The sequence below is a fragment of the Colletotrichum costaricense genome (assembly GCF_030867565.1).
Source record: "Colletotrichum costaricense strain IMI 309622 chromosome Unknown Scaffold_5.1, whole genome shotgun sequence".
In the NCBI taxonomy this organism is placed as follows: Eukaryota; Fungi; Ascomycota; class Sordariomycetes; order Glomerellales; family Glomerellaceae; genus Colletotrichum; species Colletotrichum costaricense.
The window spans coordinates 2597506-2620578 of record NW_026848234.1 but is presented as its reverse complement, the minus strand read 5'-3'; the positions used below and the strand labels follow the sequence as shown (position 1 = coordinate 2620578).

Genomic DNA, 23073 nt, shown 5'->3' with positions numbered 1-23073 from the left:
TTTTGCCTGCCTGGCGAACAATGCTTAGCTGACTCAGAGGTCGCTTTTCGCAAAAATAAGACAACAATAACGACCGTCGAGGCTACGTACCATGGCAAGTCCGACAGCTTGGTGGATCTTTTTGATGCCGGGATACGCGAGGTGTCATTCCGAATAGTGGACGAGGTCAGATGCCCGGCCACGCGAGAAAAGGCATGGATACTCCCCGGGCTGCAGCTCTTGTCGAGCCGGCAAAACCTGACGTCGAATACATCTTCCACTTACTTACTGTTTAGCACAAAACTTTGTAGAGCCTACAAATATTGTTCGTACGTCTCCGGCCACTGCTGTTCGGTGCTGGGGGCTGCTTGTTTCTCCCCCAGCTTGAACGAGGAAGACGCCTTCGCACTGGAGTCTCAAGGGTGGTTGTGGCTGATTTAAGCCAGGACGATCGATTCTGACAGGGCACCTTCGGGTGATAACTGACGCTGGGTGCAACGCAGGAGACGAAAGATGTCGAGACAACACTAGACTATGCGAAGAGCAGCCTTTTATGATGGTCATAGACGCCCGCACGCGGTTGACAACATATCTTGTTCCGCGAGGCTTCGAGGCAGACTGCTGCAAACTATTGAAGAGATGGTTAGTGGGCAAAGCTAACTCATTGGCAGGGCTGCTGTTGATGCGGCCGGTTGTACGACCAAACGGCCATTTGCCTTGCTCGGCGTCGTACTTGACCCCGCCAGAGATCACACAACCACACTCCATAATGCTTGTGCAGAGGCACGTATAACGCTCGCTTACCTAGCCAAAGCCTGGCTATTTACCGCTATGGTGCTCCGCACAACTATCAATTCGTTTACGAATTCATAGTACAAAGAGAAAGTAAATCAACGGATCCCACTCCGGGAGGGGTTCTATTGAAATCTCTATAGTGCACCCTAGTGCTCGGTCCACGTACAAAATCTAGGATGATGACCTCACATGTTTTCGCTGAAGGATATCTGGCAACCTCGGCTACTCTTGGTTGCTTTAGAAATGAAGCTTTGGGGCCGCAAATCCAAGAAGATACGCCGGTGGCTCGCAACGCCTCACTGACCTCGTGCAAATTGGAAATAGCACAGGGCAGTCTTCAAAGTCACCGGCAGAGACTACCTTTGTCGATAGCAGACACGACTTTTCACGATACGCCGACCTCCAAGACCTGCATCATGCCAGAAATCCAACAGTAGCACTATATGCAGGTTATGCGATCATGGTCCAAACAAGCAGCTACAAAAAAATCAAGGCAAGGTACGGAATGGTAACCTTGTCGTCGGCAGCCGCTCGTGTGATACCCGGCTGCGACTTATAACTCTTTGAGTGCTCCTTATGCCATGCACAAAATGACATTGATAGGACTGCTTCGTCGGGGAGGGCTTCTGCTATTGAGTTTCAATGTGTCAGCGACACGGTGCGGTGTCAGAAAGATCGTCGCTCCATTGAGATTAACACAATCAGTCCAAGCATGGCGGGGCTGTTCTCTCCGATGCGGGACCCGCGGTGCCAAAGCAAGATTTAATTCCCACTGGCGGCGATGGAACGATGAACCCGTGGTTTCACAGGTGCAGACTGCAGCTCGTCGAAGCAGGCAGGGCAGGGCAGGGCCCCGAACTCATTCTTCTCTCTTATTTTCCCTGCCTCCAGGCCAGGCCAGGCCAGGCGTCTTCGGTCCACTCCAGAGACCGTTCAGGCTTCAGCGGATTGCATCTGTCCCCCCATCGATAGGATCCCCCCAATCTAAGAAAGTTCATGATTTTGGACCCGCCACGGCCTCGGACAGCGTGTCCCGCGCTGTGCTATCCATGCCACCCTGTCCCTGAAGGTCGTTTTGCATGGGAGACAGGAAAGTACCTGTGCCGTACCCTCCGATTTCGTCGCCGTGCCATCGTCTATGGATTCGAACGGATATGCATCCACCGGAAAGATTTGAATTGCGGTCCTCGCGCTCGAGCCTCGCGTGGTGGAAGCAAGCGAGAAGGAAAAGAGAAGGCCATCTCCACTTGTTCTGTTCATGCCGATCCCTTGTCGCTGACTATCACTATCAACCAGGATTGGTTTATTTTCTCTTTGAAATCATCACATCATGGGGGGTAGCCGCTAGTCGGGTCGATTGATCTTGACAGAATCGAGTTCAAGGACGATGTCAAATGTCCGTGACGTCTCGGGCCTGCTAGTGTACACCACGAGGGTTTCGGCGGGGCCGGCGGCCCATTCTGATTTCTGAGCCGAGAGCCTGAAAGAGAGAGACAGAAAGAGAGACGGAGAGAGACAACATGGCCAGGATGCGGTCGGAGTCAAAGTGAAGCATGGGGGTATTGCTGGCGGGTACGTTGCCTTGAGCTACTGCCCAGTGCCCAGAAGCTACCGTTGGAAACCCTCACGCCAACGACGGAGGAGCGACATTCGAGGCCAAAGACTGTTTGGTATGTTTCTAACAAAAGGTACGGACACCATCTGAGCTCAATCTGCCCCTAGATCTCACGAGATTCAGAGTCTGGACTCCGGATAGTATAACCCCGTACGGATACACCTACCCAAGTCGTCAATAGCCAATACCATAATTGACAAGTGGATTCCATTCGGACTCGCCTTACCGCCTCCTCTCCAGATCCACCATATATCAAGTTAACTTTACTGGCTTCCGCTCGTCTCGTGTAGACAGATGAACAGACAAGGTTGGTGCTGGTAACGGAGAGGTGCTTTGATGCTTCGCCTGCCTCCCCCTCCCCTTCTCGCCTTTTTGGACATTGCCCACTCCCTTCCAAGGTTCCCTGGCCTGGGCTGGTGAGCGTGGGCTGTCGGGGTAGGTATGTACACCTGCACGTGGAGCTTGGAAGTAACTCTACTTTGAACCGTTGAAAGTTTCTGACAAGGCCGGGGCACGAACAATAGCCTGATTAGGTCTCCGGTACGAGTGGCAGTCGACCCTCACAGCACATGCCACAAGTCCCTCGTACCTTGCGCTTCCACCGGGTGCTTGTGTTAGTTCCCTGCATGGTGGAGAGTTCCCGTCATTTGACAGCTGCGGCGGGTGCCAAAATGGCGTTTTCCCGACGTCCCCTTGGAATCCTTGGGATCCTTGGGATCTCGCTTCCCCTTCTTCTCTCCACTTTTCCTTCTCGAAAGAGTTCAGAGTTGAAACGGCCGAGCACTCGTTGGTGGCCTCTCCTCTCGACGGAAGTCCCTGGGCTCTGTACTCCTCACTCACGGTCCAGGGCTCAGTCCTTGACTCCTCCTAGCCAGACTCACACAGCACACCTCGCTGCTCAGGCAGATGCTCCTTGTGGCTCCCGAATACATACCTACGAATACACTATTCGTGTGGGCTCAACCCAACTTGCCAATCACCCACCCACACCCCCTCTCCACGATCGAAGTTTCGATAATCCTTCTCAGTGCTGCCCTGCTGGTGCTATTACCAAGGGTCACGGAACATCAAACCGATCATCGTCTGCGCCTATTCGTACCTCACCAGCGGGGTTCGATGAAGCGGGCCACCATCTCCAGCTATGACTCTCTATCCACGCGTCCTTAACAAGCGAGCAGAAAAAAGGCACACGTCCGGCGGTCACTGTCGACTCCGGCATGACAATCAACAACATTATGCGTATCCGTATGTACGGATACAATGAGACAACCATAGCCGAGTCTTTGACAGGCAAACAAACTGCAATGTACTTGTTGTCTGTCCAGTCATCTGTACGGAGTACATACGCATACAGAATCGCGCTTTAGCCCACACGGACCCCCATATTCGTCTCATTCTCCTCCTGCTCCTCATTATCGTATCGTCGCGATCTATTTTCGGCCTGAGCCCCAACTATTTTATATCACTGGATGTTGCGATTCCGAGCTGAGATTTCAAAATACGTCAGACTAGGAGGGATGCCCGTTTCACTCGAGAATCCGAAATGCCGCGATAATTGCACCCACGCCAACGAGGTAGCAAGAGCCTATTGCGACTCGACATTGCTTCAAGCCTGGCGTCGCAACGGACGTACTGTCTGCCGTCTGCATCTGCGGGTAGTGAAGGCCGGAGAAGGGGGCGTGTTGGAAAAGCGAGCAGCGAGCACCCCAACACATCCACGCCACACCCTGGTCCATCGCCTCTCTGATCTCCTTACCGCATCTTGACTTCATCTGCAGGATTCATGCCGCTTGCTTCCTGCCAAGTTACCTTTGCCCTGGTCTTGCCGCGTACCTACGACCAACCAAGATGAGATCGACGATGCACATCCAGACAGCCCCCCTTGCAATCCTCTTTGTAACCCGCCGTGGGCACGACGTCGCCCAATCCAGCAAGCACATCTCCTTTCGGCAGCCTTGCTCGACCAGTGGCTCTCTTTCTGTCGCGCAATGTGCCTACACCCCCTTTCTCCCCTCTGCATTAACCGTTGTCGCCGCCACCGTTGGTCATCTCGTCTGCAAGAAGCGGAACCAAACCGTCTGGCACACGGGTACGATGTTCGCGGCCACTTCGGTGAGCGTTGCGTCCACTGGCCACCCACTGAGATCGTTTGCTGACACCTCGGCGTCTCTCGCGGGATCTTGCGCGTTTCTCACGATCGCATGCAGGCTTACCACCACTCGATATAAAACATCAGCCCTGGTCCAAGTCACTCCCTGGCAGGCTACACTGGCGCGGTTCACGATTGACTTTCCGCTCGATACGGGCACTTCAATCCAACCGTTCCTAATCGGAGCTACTGCCTCTTCAGGAAGCCGTCTCCAGCTTATGAGCAAATCACAACTGCCATCATCTTCTGCCTCGCTCCGCTTTATTAGGACATGCGCCAGATCCGGCCATCGCTATCAAAACATCACATCTCAATTCTTTGACTGGGCCGTTTCCGCTGTTTCGACATGGGTTTGCATGCGGGATCTTGATGTACTCCTCAGGTACCCAAAGAGTCACGATCCAGCATCCAGTCTCCCGTGGCGCGGGTTCGTCGATTTCCTGTGATCTTTAACCACGCCGGAGTGCGGAGGGTTTCTCATGAAAACCACATGAAAGCGACATTGACTCCAGTATTACGAGCATCAAAATCTCCTGCAGACCCAGTCCTGTCTTCGAGCTGGTGGTCCAAGATTCGACAGCAGCTCAGTACCGGCCAAACACCCCAGGACCTCATCTCGACGCGACCCATTTGCGTTGCTGCCGCCGGGTATGTCAGATCATGCTCATGTTTGTTTTCTAGCTTCATATGCAGATCCCCATTCTCGAATCCTGGCGCAGGTAACTGGCTGCTATACTCACGACCCAGGAGTGCCGCCTCACCGACCTTGGGTCGATATGCCGGGCCGCTATTCAAAGTCACATTGCAGTTGACATATGCAGCCACCCACAATACTGATGGAGTAGAGTAGTGGCCGTCGACGTTCCGTCATTTTGATAAGTTTCGACAGCTTGTCGTCAAAATCTCCATCCATTGCTCCTGCTCCGAGGTGCTTTGCAGGCGTACATCTGCAGCATGTGATGAGTTGTGGCCAAACCGGGCTTTCAAAGTGCGGCCGCACTTTGCGGTTCAGTCCGTCAACCCCGATTTCTTGGGTGAAAACAAAACAGGAATGCATTGCTGCTTAGCGCTACTCAAGGATGTGTCAGGCACGGTGGCACGTCCCGAGTCCGAGGCGATAGCAGCTAGCTCACGACTCACCATGTGGCTTCAGCTCATGGGCCAGACGACATGCTCACCCCAACCACAAGTCGAAGCGAGGCCACCACTGCTACCCCGTCCGCAGTAGGATCTGAAAGACCCGACCCTTCCATGGAACCCTCACTTCATCATTTCATCAATATGCCGCCGTCTTCGATGCGCTGATACCTGGGTAGGGTGGCATTTCACCATCACTCGATCGTTCGTTCACACCAGCAAAATACGTTCATACTGGTCAGTTGATGATCTGCCGTCCCTGCAATCGGTGACTGCCCATGCAACCATAAGCCGTGTGGTTACGTCGAAGCCCAAAGATCCTGGCGCGAAGATCGTTGCCTATAAGCCTCCACCATACTGCATACAACAGGCGAATGCACCTCGCAGGATGGCGGACGGCCTTGAGATCAACTCAGGTCGGCCGATGCGAAGTTGGAACAATACCGATGCACGACAGCTGTTTCCAATCAACACTGGGTGAAAAGGCGCAACTACCATGTTGTCATCGTCTCTTCATGAGTGGCTAAGCATCCGCGAACCAGGGAAGTTGGACGGAAATTCTTCATCGCAACCACCGCCCCAGGCCCAAGCTGGCCGGTGCGCGACGCCGCGCACTTGAGCCTGGATCATCGACGTACGTAGATTCATCGAATATCTCAAGCAAGAAGCAGCACTATCGGGATGAAGCGCGGACTAGATGCGATGCACCCGGCCCTCGTCACCAGTTCCCTAGGATCTGGCTCTGACATGCCAATTAGGCTTGGCTCATGGTGCGATCGTCTGATCTGGAGATCGGTCTGCCACGCAATCCACACACACTCACGCGCGCGCACCATCATCTCGCATTTTCGTCCGGCAAATAAAATGTCACGAACAATACCACTCACCCTTCGGATCGAACGGGGCTAAGGGGATATGGAGCCTGACCGGTGAGAGTGACTGCATCGGCAATAATATCGAACCCCAGCTCTCGGGCGACGGTAGCCAAACACAGGAGGCGGCGGCTCTCTTCGCGACAAAATGGTCCGACTCCTGGGGCACAACTATGGTCTATCGGCATATCGACTCCAGTCATCAGCATGCTCTGGTGCATCTCCAGCTACCAGCGTCTCGTCGGTAGTGTCAGAAGTTGGAAAAGAAATTGTCTAGCGCCCGAAGAGGTCATCAACCCCGCTTCCCGGCCATGTGGTTAACACACTCAGGGCCCTCCCGGTAAGGAGATTAGAGTGGTTGGCGAGACAGGTAGCCCCATGCTCTTCCCAGGTCTCGGCAACGAGATCAGGCCAGAAAGAGCCCGTAGTCGATTGCTCGCCCGTTGAAACAACCCCACGCCGCAAGCCAACGGAAATCTGGTACAGAAACGGCGCTATGCCCGGCCGTTGAGGTGACGTCGACTTGCGCGACTTCAAGACTGCGGACGTACGCACGGCCGGATCTCTGGCAAGACGCTTCCAACAAGAAACGGCTCATGAATCACTTCACACGAGAATGGACCGTTCCTTTACAGTGCGGGAAGCCATTCTCGACTCCCGAGAAGAGATCAAACTGTACCTAGCCTTTCGGCCGAGGAACGGCAGCAGGCGTTAGACTGGAACGTCCACACTCTGAATCTTACGACCGTTGGAGGAGAGCATTTTCCATTCGTGGAATACAACGTTGATTTGTGTGGTTTCACCATCTCACCTGCTTGACAGGATTGCATCCTTTCGTTACCTGTTTTGCCATGTTTAGCGCCAACCGAGTGGCAATGACAACATGAAGCTCCCATTGATCTTGTTAAGCCTGCGTCTCAACAAATCGCGTCCACGGCTCTTGGTTCTGATGCAAAGGGGCGGACGAAGTTAGGCGCACTATACTCACAAGTAGACGCAGACGTTGAGATCCGATTCTACGGCAGTAATCTTCGGAACCGTCCAACAGCGTGTCAGCCAGCAAACCCCGAACCTCGTTTCCTCAACCCCGGCGATTGATCGTGGTGACGGGCAATAAGTCTGGAGTATCTCGTCATACGTCGCACAACGTTACCGACAAGTTTTTGGCCGTCGCACTTCAATGGTTGGCGCCTCTCGGAATCAGACCGTGGCCATGATCCTCCCTGTTTTCTTCCCGGGTCCGTTTCTTATTGCGAACCAACGGCCAATGCTACAACGAATGAATCAAACCTGGCTGTTGCACCAATCGCGAAGGCCCTCTAGCTTACTGTGCGCCCGCTCATGATCCTCGCCGTCGTTCTAGCGCGTGCTTCAAGACAGGCTGGGATTTCACCCATAATCCATAGGGAAGTTGTAAGTCTCGAGATTACTCATGTGTAGCAGCGGCACGTGTCTATCAGTACAACGAATCTCCAATTCAGTCACAGGGCAGAATATATGCCACCTGTCACGACGGGTACCGACCCCACGGGTACAGCGGTTATGTTAATATTCCGACTGCCAGTTTCTTTGGCTGATCAGAAAGAAAAGGTGCCTAGCACCAGACCAGTCTGACAATGTGCTTAGCTCCCGCTGTTCAGCCTTACGACGTTGGGGCCGTCCGCAAACCTAGACGACTTAATCTGGGCGACGTTTGCTTGCTTTTTCCTCTGAAGCTCGGTTGTCCAGATCGACCGAGGTGCGCCGTCGTATGATCACGGGAACCGTACACCTTTCATTGGGAGATTTACGGCACAATTGGATGGCTGGCGATCTACATCCAGTCTTTGGCAGGCGCAGGACCGAGGAAACGTCGTATACGAGAAACACTGCAAACAATACGTCTTGCTATCGCTTCTCGAAACCCATTCCACCGTTTCACTGAGATCTCGCTGACGCTCACCAGATGCCATTTTTGCCCTCTATTCCCGTCGCCACCGGGGAACAAATAGCTTTCCAGCCGAACACTATTGTTTGAGATCGAAGTCACAATACGAGGCAAGATCGAGCAGAATCATACAGGGCATTGCCGGATCTGGCCATCTCTGCAGGAGATCCCTTCTTGTCCCTGCTGGCGGCCCTGTATGGGTGGACTGAGACATCCGCGGGTGTTCAGGTGCTGCTGCCAATGAACTGTCAGGACACGTCTCCTCCAAGCTCTTTTTCTCGTTGCTTTTTCTCTCAACCTGAATCACCTGGTCGCGAGCCAAACCATTCTGGTTACGAACCTTCCGCTTTTACATCATGGTCGTGCCGTGTGGGAACGGCAGAAAGAAACGAATCAAGAGCCTTCGTTTTTCTGCAAAGTATGAGCACTTAGCGGTTTTGGGTGATTCTGTGAGACACTATTGAATGTGTCTTCCACCAACACCAATTCCCCCCACGTTGAAGTCCTTTACCATGGACCGAATTCTTTCTACTCTTTCTCGTTGGTGTCCTTTTCCTCTCACTCGCACTCGCACGCACGGAATGCTTTTACTATCCTCACCTTCGTCTCCCCTGTCGTCATTCACACCCTGCGGCATTTCGCAATTCAACATCCGGCTGTTAGTGAAGTTGCCGATTTCTTGCACTATTCCACTCAAGGGCAGATTAGAATTGCCAATGAGCCTAGATCGCGGTCTCGAACGCAATGGTCACTGCGGCCGTGCTTAGGCGCGTTCTTGATGCTGGCGATCTTCTGCCGGGGTCACTGAGCTAGTATCGCCTCAATTCCTTCCCAAAAAAATGTTTCAACCGCTCGTCAGTGACGAAGTCAGTTGTATCCGCACAAAAATATCTGGCATCGCAACCCGTTTCGTCGTCCCCGCCTTACCTTATTTCCCTCCGAGACCTTGACTCATTCATCGACTGAAGGGCCCGTTCCCTTTGAACAGGAACACGACGGGTCTCATCGGCGATGAGAAGCTCGGCAGCCTACTAGTAAATGAAGATTCACGGCAGTTGTTTATGACTTTGCGTTTTACTGCTCGACGGCTTCCGGCGGCTTGGTCCCAGCACAAGGCGGAAATCTCCGAAGCAGAAGTTATTGACAGGCATGCTTCGAAGGCGCCTTGTCTGATACGGTAGCATTTGATGGGGCTGTCAAGGCTCACTGTGACCTATCTCGTCCGCCTCGTGCTCGCCAGGACTCAGTCGTCACAGCTTCCGAGGCGCGGTGGCCGTGGGCTCTTTTTTTCCTAGCCCCGGATTTACTAGGTGACATCGTCTCAGGCACGACACTGAAGAAAGCCACGATGTGGCCTGATATTGGGTATTGCCATCTCGTACCCGAAGTCTCGACCCGATAGTCGCTTGATCAATGACCACGTTGGGTATGGCCAACGAAGAGAAGGTTTCGCGAAAAAAGAATGATCGCCATACGAAGCAACGACCGCGCCTCCGCCCTAGCCACAATTGAACCTAGCGCCTCTGGCATGTGGCAGCGAGCTGGAGGTGTTTCGTGGCCAGGAAAATCAACCAAATAGGTAGGGACTACGAGTCTGGCCTGGCTCGGACTGTTGAGGCCAAGATTGTTTGTTCGATGCGCCAGCCACAGTGCTACGTTGCCAGAGAGGCCGATTCAGGGAGAAAACGGTCCATGGAGGGAGGGCCCTCGTAGACGTTTTGTTTGTCACGGCTCACCTGAAGCCGGAGCCGAAAGCCGGGGCCCAAAAAGCCGGTTCTCGTCTCGTTTATACGATTTGCAGAAGCACTGGGTTCATCGTCGGCACGCATGTACTTCGTAGGTGGTTGTGCGACTGCGCGGCTGCTCCGCACTTTCGTCACCCAACTTGCTCTCGCTTGTTCGGTAGAGTTCCTGGAGGCTGGGGCTTGCATATGTCGGTGATGGCTTCCCTGGGTGTTGAAGGGCTGGCTATCGACTTGTGCAGCGCACACTCACCCGCTCACACGCCCCCCTCCCCCTTCGAATCCACTTCTTCACCGGTCGTCCGTCGTTGGCACGCTCCTGCGTCTCCTACCGGAGGAGGTTTCCTTCCGGGTGGCCTAGTCGCAAGAGCTGCGAAATCCCGGGTGGAGGAGGCGACTTTTGGGCCGCAGGAGCAGCGGCGGCGACGACGGCGGCGGCGCGGATCTTGGCCCTTAGCGGGTAAGTTGACGAGCAGAAGGGGGAAGGGTCGGGGGGTTTTAGTGTAGGGTCCCGCATCGGATCTTGCGCATCACTGCATCGATAGACGCGGATCCCGGCCGACGGCTTCATGGGTGAGAGGGTGAGAGCCTGGAAGGGCAGAAAGGGTATTCGTAGAGAGATTGGCCAAGGATCGATCGGCTTTCTGGTTTGTGAGATGCTGCTGATGTTGCTGCTGCTCATGTGGCCCTCAGTGCCGTGTTAGACGTCGTTGCTGAGGCGGGCTGTTCCCTTTCGGTATCTTGATTCCGCATATCCTTCCACTGGTTTGACTTGGTTCATCCAAAGATCGACACAGCTCTAATCTGTGGTCTTGTAAGATTGGCGGAGGGGTCCAGATTCCCAAGATGAACACACATTCTTTTTTTCTTTAATTCGCAAGTGGGAAAACGGGGGAGGTGTCACAAGTGGTTAGCCAAGCATATCTTCCCCCCCGGTCCCCTTTATTTTTTGGAACAGCGCCGCACGAGTACATTTCCAGATCCGGACGAAGCTTCGATTTATTGGGACGACCCTCGAGTCCCTCCAGATCGATGTTTCGAAACCTTGGCCATCATCATCACGACGCGTTCTTGAAGGGGCATGAGGGGCTGGGGTTGGTAAGGGGGTTTTGATGGTAGATATGGGGGTGGGAGAGGGGGTTATTCACTTGGGGGCCCTTGGCCCCCTTCCTCCAGGCTTCCCCTGCTCTCTGTCTCTCGGATGGGACTACCAATGGAAGGAATCTGAAGGGGTTCATTCTTGCGTGTATGTATTCTTGATTTTCTTTCTGGGAAGTGGTCTTGGATTTCTGGAGAGATGGATGAGACACGGGTTGCTTGCCGTATTCGTGGGGTGTTTGCTTATTCTACGGGAAAGAGAGGGACCGTAGGTAAGTAGGTCATAGGGCCTCGTCCGTTTTTTTTTTTTTTAATGTTTCGTGCTTTTTTTTTTCCTTCCAGGGGTTTGAGAAAGGATTTTGATGTACCTTACGCAGTATACGCAGTAGTACTAGGTAGTTTAAGGTCGTTGTTGCTTTTTCTTAGACGGGTTGGTGATGTGCGCCGCCCTGTGCCTCCTTAGTCAAGTCTGACAAGTCAAACTTCTTTTTGGTCCTGACAGGACGCAGTGCAGCCAGTGGGTCTTTTCCCCCTACCATGCCTTTCATCATGTATTTATTTTTCTGGCTTTACGCAATACGTACATATAACCCCCTTTTTCCCGGGCGATGAAGGCCGAGATGATTGCACCGACCGACCGCCCGGCGGCGCAAACACGGTGGGGGGGGGGGGGGGGTACCTAGCTCACAGGAACGAAACCGGGGGGTGCGGCTGGCTGACAGTTGGGGCGGGCGGGCGAGCCACGAGCCTAGGTTCTATCCGTACCGTTGTCTGGCATGTGGTGAGGTGTCGTTCTCTTATAATTTTGTTTTTATTTTGTTCTTTCTTTAGTTTTTTCTAGGTGTAATTGTTGGTGGGCTAGGCAGGTAAGGCGGGGCGGCCGGGGGTCGGTCCTGGGAGGGGTTCGGTGATGCGCTTTTCCTCGAGTTTGCCCTTGTCCGCTTGTTCATGTGAAGCTACGCTAGATGATGCGGGCTGAGGACGGTTGCGTCGATCGACGATCCTTGCCTGGGAGGTCTCGAGGGGGGAGGGTGGGAAAGAGAGAAAGAGGAACTTTCACTGGCTGGTTGGTTTGGAAAACTTGGGATATTTCGTGCCATTGCTGTGGACGTGATGGGCGGGAGAGAGAGGGGGGGAGTGAGTGGACATGCGGGAAGTTTTTTCTTTGGTTCGACCGAGTTGCGGTTGCCGTAGGATGGGAGGGGGGTTACAAGGTGTTACTAGGGCTGGCTCGGCATAATTCCTTTTTCCCAGCTTTTCCCATGGATGATGGGTGCTGCAGCCTGCGGGTTTTTGTGGATGTTGTATAAGAAGCGTTCAGACGTTTCTTGAGAGGTGAGAGAGGTGAGTGTGTGGAGTCCGTGGGATGCAAAGGGCTTGCTTTGGATATTTGCTTTTTCTTACTATTTGGGTATAGACGCCGCTGCGGAAGGACGGTAGGCGGAGGTGAGGGAGAGTGGGGATTTCGTCTTTGTCCGAGGGGGTGTGTGTTGTGCAGCGTTGAGATGTGGTAGATGATTTGGATACAGAGAGAAAGGGACACTGTTGAGCTTCATTCCTTTCTTTGAAAGCATCCCAAGAACCATGAATGGGAGCATGTTGGTTGAAACCTGCGATGTGGGAATATAAGAGGCCGGGGGGGTTAATGGGAGTGTGGGTTTGGATTACCCATCTACTAAGCTAGTATCGACGAGATCTGTCTACCCACCCTGACGTCGTGCCTGTACTTCATTCTGACAGGCTGCTGCTCTGCTCTGCTCCACCGGTGCGATGCCGAATGCGATGCGCGCAAGGCACGCACGGGGAGGAGTTGTCCCGGCAGGCGGAAAGAACAATAAAGAGGGGAAGTTGAGGTGCTGCGCGGGCTCGGGGACCGGCCGATGGTAACTCGGTGTGAGACTTGCAGGTTCAGGGACCGGGGACCGGGCGGGGGTATCGGGGAGAGAGAGCCGTGGCACGGTCACGGCACTGCGCTGCGCTCAGGGAGAGGTTCCAGTGTGGCGTGGGAGCGCGGCAGATCTTCGGTCAGCTCGAGAGCACAGAAGGAGAGGTGGCGGCCGGAGATATCGGGTGCCGAGAAGTTGTTCCACGGCATAATCAAAGGATCTGGTACTGAGGAATGTTGAAAACGCTGGTAGACTAGAGAGCTAGTGTCGTTGGATGTAGGGAAGAACGTTTGTTAGAGGAGGGCCGGTGCGAGGCGCGCCGGGAGGGCGGCGGTCCGGCTTGGCCCCCGCCTGCTTTTTGGGAGGGTCCGTAGTCTGGACCTGTCTCTTTGAGGTGTGTCATGCGGGCTTGTTGGCAGCGGCAGACAGAGACTCAGAGACTCAGAGACTCAGACAGCGCCAGCAGCCCTGCTGAGATGGAATGACGGAGGTCTGGAGTCTCTGAGTCCCCTTTTTCTGGAGGGGATCATCGAGAGCTGCAAGCTTGAGCTGTGGCACATGTACTTTGTAGCCTAGTTATATACGTACGGATACATTGCCTTGATCACGCATCTGGTAGGGAGCGATGGCGGGTATTACCTATTGCAGGCAAGGGAGGTAAACCGGGATCTCTGGCGCTGACGTAGGGATCAGAATGGAGGCCGGGGGTCGTTCAGCATATACTTGCTTTTTCCCGACTTTTGGTTTCGTTTCCTGATCCCACAACCCTATGCACGAAATGGATAAGATGAGCAACAGGGTAGCTAGTTAGGGGATAGATAGAAAGAAAACGGGCACGACGGGGAAAGCTGGCTTGTGGGAGCCTCTCTAAGCCGAGACAACAAAACAAGAGATGAAGATCGAGGTGAAGATCTTGTGATGGAACTGGTTAGAGCCTCGTCGGCGCAGCCTTTTTTGTCTTGAATTCTTGATAGGGTTGGGTGTCTTTGCGTATCCAAGGTACGCGGTCTCTAATTTCAGACAATCAGCTCCCAAGACGTTTTGTTCTGAAGCCGCATTCTGAATTGACCTGCCTATCGCGGTATGGAGGGCGACGGATGGTTATCGACCTCGACTCCGTTTTGGGATATGAGATGTGCAACAGGGAGGCTTTAGTCCGAAGGGCTTAGCGTTTTGTAGTTGAATAGTCAGGGCACATAAGGGTAGAGGCAAGCACGGCAAGTGAGGATAGGGCTGAGAAAGTTGTGGGCTTCTTTGTGTGCCTGAGTAAGCGTTGCCATAACGTCTTTTCTTTTCCTGTCCATCTCTCTTACCTGACTTCGGACTAGGTTCGGCTCTTGCGAGAGCTTGGCCTTGACTTTGATGGGGGTCTAGCGTGGACTGGGTACGCGAGAGGTTTCCAAAACTGGATAATGGGATTCCTTTGGGAGGAATCGAAGGATGATGGAGGTTGCCTAAGAACTAGTCATGATAGTCCTTGCAAGGGAGAAGCAAAGGGATGGGTACTGTGGGAGGAGCTCCTAGCAGAGCGGGGGAGCCAAGAGTGGCTGTTTTCAGGTGGCGCATTGCGGGCTTAGCGTTACATATTCTAGAAACTCGATCCTATGGATATAGAGGCGTCCGAAGCGTTTATGAGATGTGATGGTTGAAGTATGGAAGCTAAGAAGATGCGGAAGGAAGGGAAGAATGATTAAGATATGGTTACAGTGGCTCTGTGGAAACCGGCTAGATGCGGTAGATGGCGAATATGGTGGGGGGCGTTGAAGGCAGGGAATATTGAAAGAAATGCTCGGTAATTGGATATATCCAAGTCAACAAGGTACCTGTTGTAACTTTGCTAGTTGGTATACGTTGAGTGGGACTTTGGTAGAGGAATCGAGACATGTGGCTTGATGGTGGAATTGACGTGTCAAGGAGGCAGAGTCACAACACGTGGTATACTGACAACGCCTTGAACTCTCTCTTATCTGATGTGATCTGGATGTATCACGTGAACTTGAGTAGATTGAGCGGATTTGACCATAGTTGCAGTGAAGTTCTGGTCTACATGAATCATGATTATCGTGTAGAAGCTATGAAACTTCAAGTCGTGTGGGGTGCATTATCCTAGGCGCCAAGTGAAAACTCTTGTCGAAAAATGAGGGCAGTTCTTGCATAACCTAATGCAAGATGTCCCGGTAATGAAAAGCTAGAGTTCATGATTCAATGTAGTGCTTATCAACTTGAGCAGGCTATAGAAGTGATATGATTGTCCTGCTATCTTGACAATCTGTCAGAAATAGTCTCTGAACCGACTTGTTTATATAGAAACTAAACATCTTGACTTAGTATCACATTAAAATATTTGACATTGGCTTGCAAGTCAAGTTCCACACCTTAGCGAAACGCACTTTCGGTCTCTCAAGCAGCCCGTCAAGTGTGGCCATGGCCACGGCCGACCATTCGCACGGCCTGTGCTAAATCTCCTTCAGCAGCCAATCCTCGAGCAGCCTCTCTTCGAAAAATGATGCAGGACGTGATGCAGAAAAGCATCTCCTGAGGAAGAGGTCCGCACTCTGCTGTGAATAAGGTCAGCTGGCGCTTGATTCAATATCAGACATCGGTTCGCAGGGTGTTGCACCGGTCGGGGATGGTGTTGAGATGGCAGTGCCAGAAAGCAACATCCCGAGGAGCTGGGATATCAAGGCATCAGTATCAGTCCGGCGGCACAAATGAGACAAAGACTGGAGGCAACGCTTACTACAGGAGTAGTGTTAATCTGGCGGAAAAGACCGAGGAGTTTGACGTTGAGAGATGAACGGCTGTCTGGCTTCGTGAAAGGGATTATGCCTTCGGTTCTCGATAGCGTGTGGTTGAATGAAGCTGCCTTTCTTGTGAACCCCGCCAAGTCTAGGTTGATAGAATATAAGTAGAAGGAAGACAATCATTCCGTAACGTCTCGAATCTCGCTCGACATTTATATCTAGGTCCGCTAAAGTGAGTTTGGCTCCAACCTTCTCAAAAAGACTTTGGAGTACTTGGCATCGATCCGTGGTATTGTTGATTACGGGAACTTCCAGGGAATGCTCGTGGTTCATCCTGCCGCTAAGCCGGGTGCTTTACCCTGCGGTAGCAGCACCCAAGATGAAGTCAGTTGCCCGGCTGGAGAGGAGGTTGGCTAACCAATCGCACTGCATTTCTCTTTAGATAACCAAGGATTGCGTACAACGATGGCCTCAGAATTCGTAACATGGAGTATGTTCTTTGGGGAGAAGAGGGCTGTGTTCCTTTCTGAGAGAGCCTCTGTTTGGTTGTGTTCCACTTTCGGGCGAGTAAATTGCGGCTCACCATCATAGCCTACATGCACCGCGGGAGATGAAATATCGTCAGGCCATTGTTGTATACGTATTGCGCCCTTGGAACCAATACCGATGACATTGCATGAAACTCGAGAAATGCTCAGCGATACGTTGAAGAAAACGGCCCTGAAGCTTGGTCTCATTTATAGTTTCAGTTTTGATTGGGCTCGTGGATGGCCTACGGACAAGATGTTCTTCGAATCTGGCCGGACTTTACCTCACTAGTATTGTGTAGACCGTGTACCAGGTCTGCTCGCGGGATACCCTCCGTCTTAGATGGAGGTGGACGGCCGGGACAAAATAGACGTTGACCATCTTGCCATCAAGATTGAGATTAGTACACCGTGATGAAGAGACTGTTCAGGTAGAATTATTTTGGCGTCAACACCAAAATTACAATGAGCTTGAAGTCCGTGTTGATGATGTAGGGATCCAAAGATTTGAATTGATCTACTTCATTCCATGCTTCATGATGTAGCACATGGTCAAAATCCCTTGTCCGGACTATTAGAACCAAGGAGAGAGATCACGGATCGCTATACGCGAGACATGAAAGAGTATGTTAAACTCAGAGATGCCACACGAATCGGGCATAAGCCTAGATGGTAGGGAGGTTGAAGTTGAAATTGAAGTTGAAGTTGCAGTCAAGTTTAGTAGTCTATGGGGATGTAACGTACCCGATGAGGGGAATTCCCGCTGCTACCAATCTTACCAAACCTACTCGGTCAAATGTTGCTTACAAGTATGATCATGAAGTGACACCTTGGAAAGGGAGTTTCTCATGCTATGGTTCGGAATTACGATCGGACCTCTTCAAGGCCATCTTGTCCAGTTCTTCGTCATGACGTTAGCGGCTTTGTGGCTGCGGGCCAGCTTCGGCATTCTCGCCCGCTTACGGCCGAACACGCGTGTGTATGTCCGCTTACGTCCGTCTCCAGAAGTCAACTTCACCTCAGCACCCGGACGGTCCATCTGGCTCATCCGCTGCTTCCCCTTCCACCCCAAGTCTGCCTGCAATCGCCATAGGCCCGAGACGTTGGACCGTAATCAACTGTTCAGACATGGAGCGACAAACCCGTCGACGGCGCAGACCCGCTCTGTCATGCCTAGAATGCAGACGCCGAAAGATCAAGTGTGATCGCGACGAGCCATGTGGGCATTGCACTGCATCAAAACTCCGTTGCACCTACCGAGTATTCGGAAGTGAACCGGCAACTCGGCCAACGGTGCAACAAGCTGTTCAGCCAATGCAGTCAATTCACATGATATCGCCCCTGTCACAGGCTCCGACTGTTGTTCCGGCACATGAGTCCACAAACGATGCCAATGCCATCTCTGAGCCTGGACCGGCGCATTCTCGTCGTCGCGAGGCCAGTATTGGCGATGATGTCAGTGAAGAGGTCGTCGTATCTGGAAACATGGCTCAAGCTTCAGCTGCCGAGCCCGCTCTCAGAGATCTCCTACACCGCGTCCAGAGATTGGAAGAAGTTCAAGTATCTGCTGATACGGCACGACGAAGCCGATCCGAAGTTCCCCAGCAAATGATGGGGAAGGATACAGATTCACGCGTAGTGTTGAAGAAGTCAAGAGTCTGGCGATGGAGTGATTGGATGGGTGAAGCTTCCGAAGTATGTTCTTTGGCTGTGATGGTTGCTAGCAAGGTGCCCACTGCTAACATTTGAACAGTTTGACAGATTATTGGACTGCTATACAAGTTACGTCAAGGCTGCTGCAAATGAGAGTCATACTCCATTTCCAGATGCCGAAACTGAGGCCATGGCTATAGAGGCCGGAACCTTACTACGGAACTGCAAAGACCTAGCGAGGAGCATCAAAAGTTGGCGACCCAGCAGAAGCTTTGGCAACTCTGGAGTCAACCTGGCGGCGCCATCTCGCGAGGTAGCCGATACAATGGTAGATCATTACCTGGATTCATTCGAATCAACCTACCGCATATTACACAAGCCTACCTTCAAGGCGGAATATCAGCGGTTTTGGGATGACCCAGCTAGCGTCAAAACCGATTCGCGCCTCAAGATACTTCTCGTCATCGCGATTGGGTCAAGCTTACATGACACTGAATTAGTCGAGCCAGGATTTAAACGCCTGGCTCATCAGTGGATTTACGCTGCCCAGGCTTGGCTTTCCGGCCCCCTGGAAAAGGATCGATTGGGTATCAACGGCGTCCAGATTCACTGCTTGACCATCTTTGCACGGCATATATTATCGATTGGAGGCGATCTGGTATGGATTTCCACAGGAACACTTATCCATACAGCCATGCAGATCGGCTTGCACCGTGATCCAAGCCATTTATCGTCAATGTCGACGTTGCAAGCAGAGATCCGAAGAAGAATCTGGTCGACCATCTTGGAGTTAGTAATCCAGTCATCCTTAGATGCGGCAATGCCTCCCAGGATCTCTTTCGATGAGTTTGATACTCAACCGCCTGCAAACATCAATGACGACGAACTAGAAGAGTCGCGAACTGAGCTAAGATCACATCCGAGGAGCACTTACACGGATATGTCGCTACATCTTCAGCTCAGAGACTCTCTCTTGAGCCGGCTTCGAGTTGTTCAGTTGCTCAATGGGATACACCATGAGTTGTCTTATCACGTCGCACTGGAGCTGAGCTCGGAGATTACTCATGCCTGCAGGACCAACATCCACTTCGTGAGGCAGCACGAACGATCCGGAGTCTCTGTTTTCCACCAAAACTTACTCGATTTTCTCGTGCGTCGCTTCCTGATTCCCTTGCACTGCCCGTTCGCGAGCCAGGCACAGACAAACCCCCTGTTCCAGTACTCGACGAAGGCGACCCTTGACGCCACAATCACGATCCTGTCACCTGTGCCGGACGACAAGTTCTCTCGTCTATTCAGAATCGCGGGAGGCATGTTCCGCGAAGGCTACAGGTACGCACTTGCTACCGTAAGCCACGAGTACATCGCTCAAGCAGAGACGCAGCATCGTGATGGAACGCTGCAACGCAACGTCCAACAGAGAGAATTTCTGAAGAAAACAATGATGGAGTTGATAGAGATAGCGGCAGAGAGAGTAAGGTACGGAGGCGAGACAAATATCAAAGGTCACATGTTTCTCAAAATGATTGTGGCACAAATAGAAGCCATGGAAATGGGCATCCAAGGAGATTTGGAGATTGCGAAGAGCGCGAAAGAAAGTCTAGAATACTGCCACACCTTGCTCGAGGGTCAAGCAAGCACTGTGACGCCATGCTCAACGGCCGATGCAGATTTTGGATCCTCGGGGCTTGACCACGAACAGGGAGGCTTTGGATTTGACTGGGACTTTGACTTTTTTCTACCCGAAGGAGATTTTTAAAGTTCATTCAATTTGAAAGTTGAAAAAAAATCTCCGCAAAATTCGATTGAAAAGACTCATTACTATTTCAATTTTCTTTGCAGCTACAGTTTGACTAGCGACTGAACGTTCCTGCTACTTGTCACAGCCGTTTGACAGTCCCCATATCGGACCTTGGCCTTTGACCGAGAGTATCTACAGCTCGATCCATCGGCATTAGCTGACTTGTTGTCAAAGAAAGGGCGTTCGCAGTGGTTCGGCCGAGGCGGCTAAGACACGGACATAACAGCTCATTCATACGAGTGTGACTCCTCGCCACCTTGATTGATTAAAGTACTTAAGTGTGGTGACAGAATCACCTAACATCTCTTCTCATATCGATTAAAACACGATATAAGACATTTGCTTCATTTCTCCGCCCTAGGTACTCCTCACTATCCTTATACTTAATCACGACGTTCAATCAAACATGTCTTCTCCTTTGAAGATTCTTATCAGCGGCGGTGGAATCGCTGGAGGCTGCCTCGCCTTCTGGCTAGTCAAACTCGGCCATGATGTTACCGTGGTGGAATGGTTCCCTACTCTCCGCGCTACAGGACTTCAAATCGACCTCCGAGGACACGGCATTGAAGTCTTGAAGCGTATGGGTCTCGAAGAGGGATTCCGCGCCAAATCGGTTCCTGAGCAAGGCCTCCAGTTTGTCGATAGTTCCGGCCGAAGGCGAGGCCACTTCCCGATGAACCACTCGGGAAGTGGAGCGCAAAACTTTACCTCCGAGTATGAGATCATGAGAGGAGATTTGTGCCATCTCTTCTACGATGCCACCAAGGGCCGTGCCAAGTACATCTTTGGCACTTCCGTGGAAAGCTTCGACCAGAAGAACGGCGGCGTAGACGTACGCTTCAAGGACGGCAAGACGGAACATTTCAATCTATTGGTCGGTGCCGACGGCCAAGGATCACGTACGCGCAAGATGATGCTAAAGTCCGAAGCCTCTGACGGCTTTTACCCGCTCAGGGGTATTCACGCCTCTTACTTCACAATACCCCGATCAATAGAGAAGGGTGAAGAGTACTATTCGACGGCTTATTTCGCGACCAACAGCCGGATTGTAATGACTCGACGACACAGTCCAGAAGCGATCCAGGCGTACACTTTCTTCACATCTCATGACGAAGAATTCCAGAACGCTCGACGAACCCACGGAAAGGAAGTAAAGAATGTTGTTGTCAAGACGTTCAAGGGCGCAGGATGGCAAGTGGACTACCTCCTGGACGCGATGATGGACTCCCAAGACTTTTACTGCGAGCAAATCGGCTTGGTCAAGATTGACCACTGGTCCGAGGGGCATGTCGCCCTTGTCGGAGACGCGGCGTACGGACCATCCTCCATGACGGGCATGGGCACAACTTCGGCAATTGTCGGCGCCTACGTCTTGGCTGGAGAGATCGGTAAACACTGCGGATCTGAACGCGGCCAAGATGGCATTGAAACGGCTCTACACGAGTACGAAAGAAAGATGCGGCCTTTCATGGATCAAGTGCAGGAGGGCATCACAGATGACGCTTTTGTTTATAAGCTGTGGCCGACGGGACCCATTGGGATGACAATCTTGTACTGGATTATTGGAATTGTTTCTTTCTTCCACATGAACCTTGGGAAGTGGGTTCTAAAGGAGAGTGCGGTGAAGTGGAACTTGCCGGACTACAAGGAGTTGCTACTTTGACGAGACTTGCCTCAGTATTGAGGAGGAAGGTACGGGAAAGTAGCAGAGCATTCATTTATATCTGTACATTATGAGACGAAACACAGCTCTGAAAAAACCTCCATGATTCAACGACAACTAATATGAGGCAATATGTACGGGCTTTTCAATATGTGAAGAGGTTTCAAGACCCTCGGGAAGTATTTACAAGATGGATGAACGAGGAATAGTATCTGTACATGCAGCTTTGCTTGGCAGTTTAGTTGTTGAAGGTATGTGTGTGGATGTTGATAGTATCAACCTTCCAGGTCTTGCCGTTGTCGGAAGTGGTAAGCCCAGACGAGTCGGCCTCATTGAGACCGAGGGTCTTGCCGAAGGTGTTATCGGCGGCGTTGAGTATGATGGTCGTACCTGTGTACTCTGTGAATGACAAGGTTAGTGAACCATGAAGCGAACAAATCATCACAGGGAGCACTTACTGTGAGCAACAACCGTACCGACACAAGCATCGTCTTGGCATTCAACAGCAGTACCCCAGCCCTCGGCGTTTCCGGAGCCTTTGCATTGTGAGCATTCATCCTAGTACATTGACATCGCCTAAGTCTTTGAGTTTTACTTACTCGTTGAAAGAGTCGACACCACCTTGCCGTTGAGAGAGACGGTCTGATCATACTTGCCAGTGCTGTCGTTGTATTTGTCTGTGTTATGGAGTCAGACTCGATTCATGATAAAATCCAAATCTGATGACTTACAGTGCATAGTGAGCTTGTCACCAGCAGAAGCAGGAACTTGCGTGCCTCCGAGCTGCTCTCCTTGAAGAGTGCTGGCCCAAGTGCACCACTGACCGACGCTAGCACCGCAGTTCCTATGGAAGTTGTCAGCTCGTGACTTTGCCTTCTGATAGAATATACAAGTGATTACGCCTTGGGATCGCTGAAGGAGACAGCAAGAGCCTGGATAAGGTCACCGCCGCTGGTACCCATGCCGGGCCAAAGAGCAAGACGATCCTTCTGGGGACTAGGCACGGGAGGAAGAACGAGAGTTGTAGTCGCCTCACGGATCCAAGACTGAGTGGGACCGAGGGAGAATGCTGGTCCAAACCCGACCTTATCCTGAGCGCTCACCATATTGGCGGCAGCGAGGAGAGCAGCTGCAGCGACGTTACGCATGTTGACGGATATTCGGAGCGAGTGACTGAAGGCAGCAAGGGTATGCAGTCGAAAAAGATCGAAATCCGGAGTGAAGCAATGTCGAGGGTTAACGTAGACTGGAGTCTTAGGAATGGAACGACGACGGCAAGAAGCGCCAAGTACTCTTGGCAACGAGTGTAGGATTTATATGGAAGGCTGCTCATCGTTCTAGACTGCTTCGATTCATCCTAGATGATGCCCCCTTTACCCGTCCGGCATGTTTCTGCCGTATCCAGTCTCCCAATTAACCTGCTACCTCCCACGAGAGAACCAGTCACAAAACAGCCCAGTGGTGGACAAACAATTTCCGCGATGG

General features: G+C 52.2%; 9 protein-coding genes across 9 annotated transcripts, besides 1 other annotated feature; 6 read left to right on the top strand and 3 right to left on the bottom strand.

The window, feature by feature from the left end:
• Positions 1-532: 532 nt before the first annotated feature.
• CCOS01_06017 (uncharacterized protein) lies at positions 533-852 on the top strand (the record flags this gene model as incomplete). The annotated part of the gene is made up of 2 exons (XM_060454189.1): positions 533-591; positions 651-852. The coding sequence occupies 2 exons, from the start codon at positions 533-535 to the stop codon at positions 850-852; spliced, it is 261 nt and encodes an 86-aa protein (XP_060315961.1).
• A 2208-nt stretch (positions 853-3060) lies between these two features.
• CCOS01_06016 (uncharacterized protein) lies at positions 3061-3534 on the top strand (the record flags this gene model as incomplete). The annotated part of the gene is made up of 1 exon (XM_060454188.1): positions 3061-3534. One exon carries the CDS (start codon positions 3061-3063, stop codon positions 3532-3534), a length of 474 nt encoding a protein of 157 aa, XP_060315960.1.
• A 703-nt stretch (positions 3535-4237) lies between these two features.
• Positions 4238-4984, top strand: CCOS01_06015 (uncharacterized protein; the record flags this gene model as incomplete). Its single annotated transcript, XM_060454187.1, has 1 exon — positions 4238-4984. The coding sequence occupies one exon, from the start codon at positions 4238-4240 to the stop codon at positions 4982-4984; it is 747 nt and encodes a 248-aa protein (XP_060315959.1).
• A 44-nt stretch (positions 4985-5028) lies between these two features.
• Positions 5029-5388, top strand: CCOS01_06014 (uncharacterized protein; the record flags this gene model as incomplete). The annotated part of the gene is made up of 1 exon (XM_060454186.1): positions 5029-5388. The coding sequence occupies one exon, from the start codon at positions 5029-5031 to the stop codon at positions 5386-5388; it is 360 nt and encodes a 119-aa protein (XP_060315958.1).
• A 497-nt stretch (positions 5389-5885) lies between these two features.
• Positions 5886-5963: a sequence feature (Short protein (CCOS01_06013, KAK1530910.1) was converted to a misc_feature.).
• A 4581-nt stretch (positions 5964-10544) lies between these two features.
• Positions 10545-10898, bottom strand: CCOS01_06012 (uncharacterized protein; the record flags this gene model as incomplete). The annotated part of the gene is made up of 1 exon (XM_060454185.1): positions 10545-10898. The coding sequence occupies one exon, from the start codon at positions 10896-10898 to the stop codon at positions 10545-10547; it is 354 nt and encodes a 117-aa protein (XP_060315957.1).
• Positions 10899-13453: 2555 nt separating this feature from the next.
• Positions 13454-13603, bottom strand: CCOS01_06011 (uncharacterized protein; the record flags this gene model as incomplete). Its single annotated transcript, XM_060454184.1, has 1 exon — positions 13454-13603. One exon carries the CDS (start codon positions 13601-13603, stop codon positions 13454-13456), a length of 150 nt encoding a protein of 49 aa, XP_060315956.1.
• A 3996-nt stretch (positions 13604-17599) lies between these two features.
• On the top strand, positions 17600-19883 carry CCOS01_06010 (uncharacterized protein; the record flags this gene model as incomplete). Its single annotated transcript, XM_060454183.1, has 2 exons — positions 17600-18166; positions 18225-19883. The coding sequence occupies 2 exons, from the start codon at positions 17600-17602 to the stop codon at positions 19881-19883; spliced, it is 2226 nt and encodes a 741-aa protein (XP_060315955.1).
• Positions 19884-20331: 448 nt separating this feature from the next.
• On the top strand, positions 20332-21588 carry CCOS01_06009 (uncharacterized protein; the record flags this gene model as incomplete). The annotated part of the gene is made up of 1 exon (XM_060454182.1): positions 20332-21588. The coding sequence occupies one exon, from the start codon at positions 20332-20334 to the stop codon at positions 21586-21588; it is 1257 nt and encodes a 418-aa protein (XP_060315954.1).
• Positions 21589-21826: 238 nt separating this feature from the next.
• Positions 21827-22736, bottom strand: CCOS01_06008 (uncharacterized protein; the record flags this gene model as incomplete). The annotated part of the gene is made up of 5 exons (XM_060454181.1): positions 21827-21987; positions 22047-22124; positions 22188-22265; positions 22320-22432; positions 22489-22736. The coding sequence occupies 5 exons, from the start codon at positions 22734-22736 to the stop codon at positions 21827-21829; spliced, it is 678 nt and encodes a 225-aa protein (XP_060315953.1).
• Between the last annotated feature and the right edge of the window lie 337 nt (positions 22737-23073).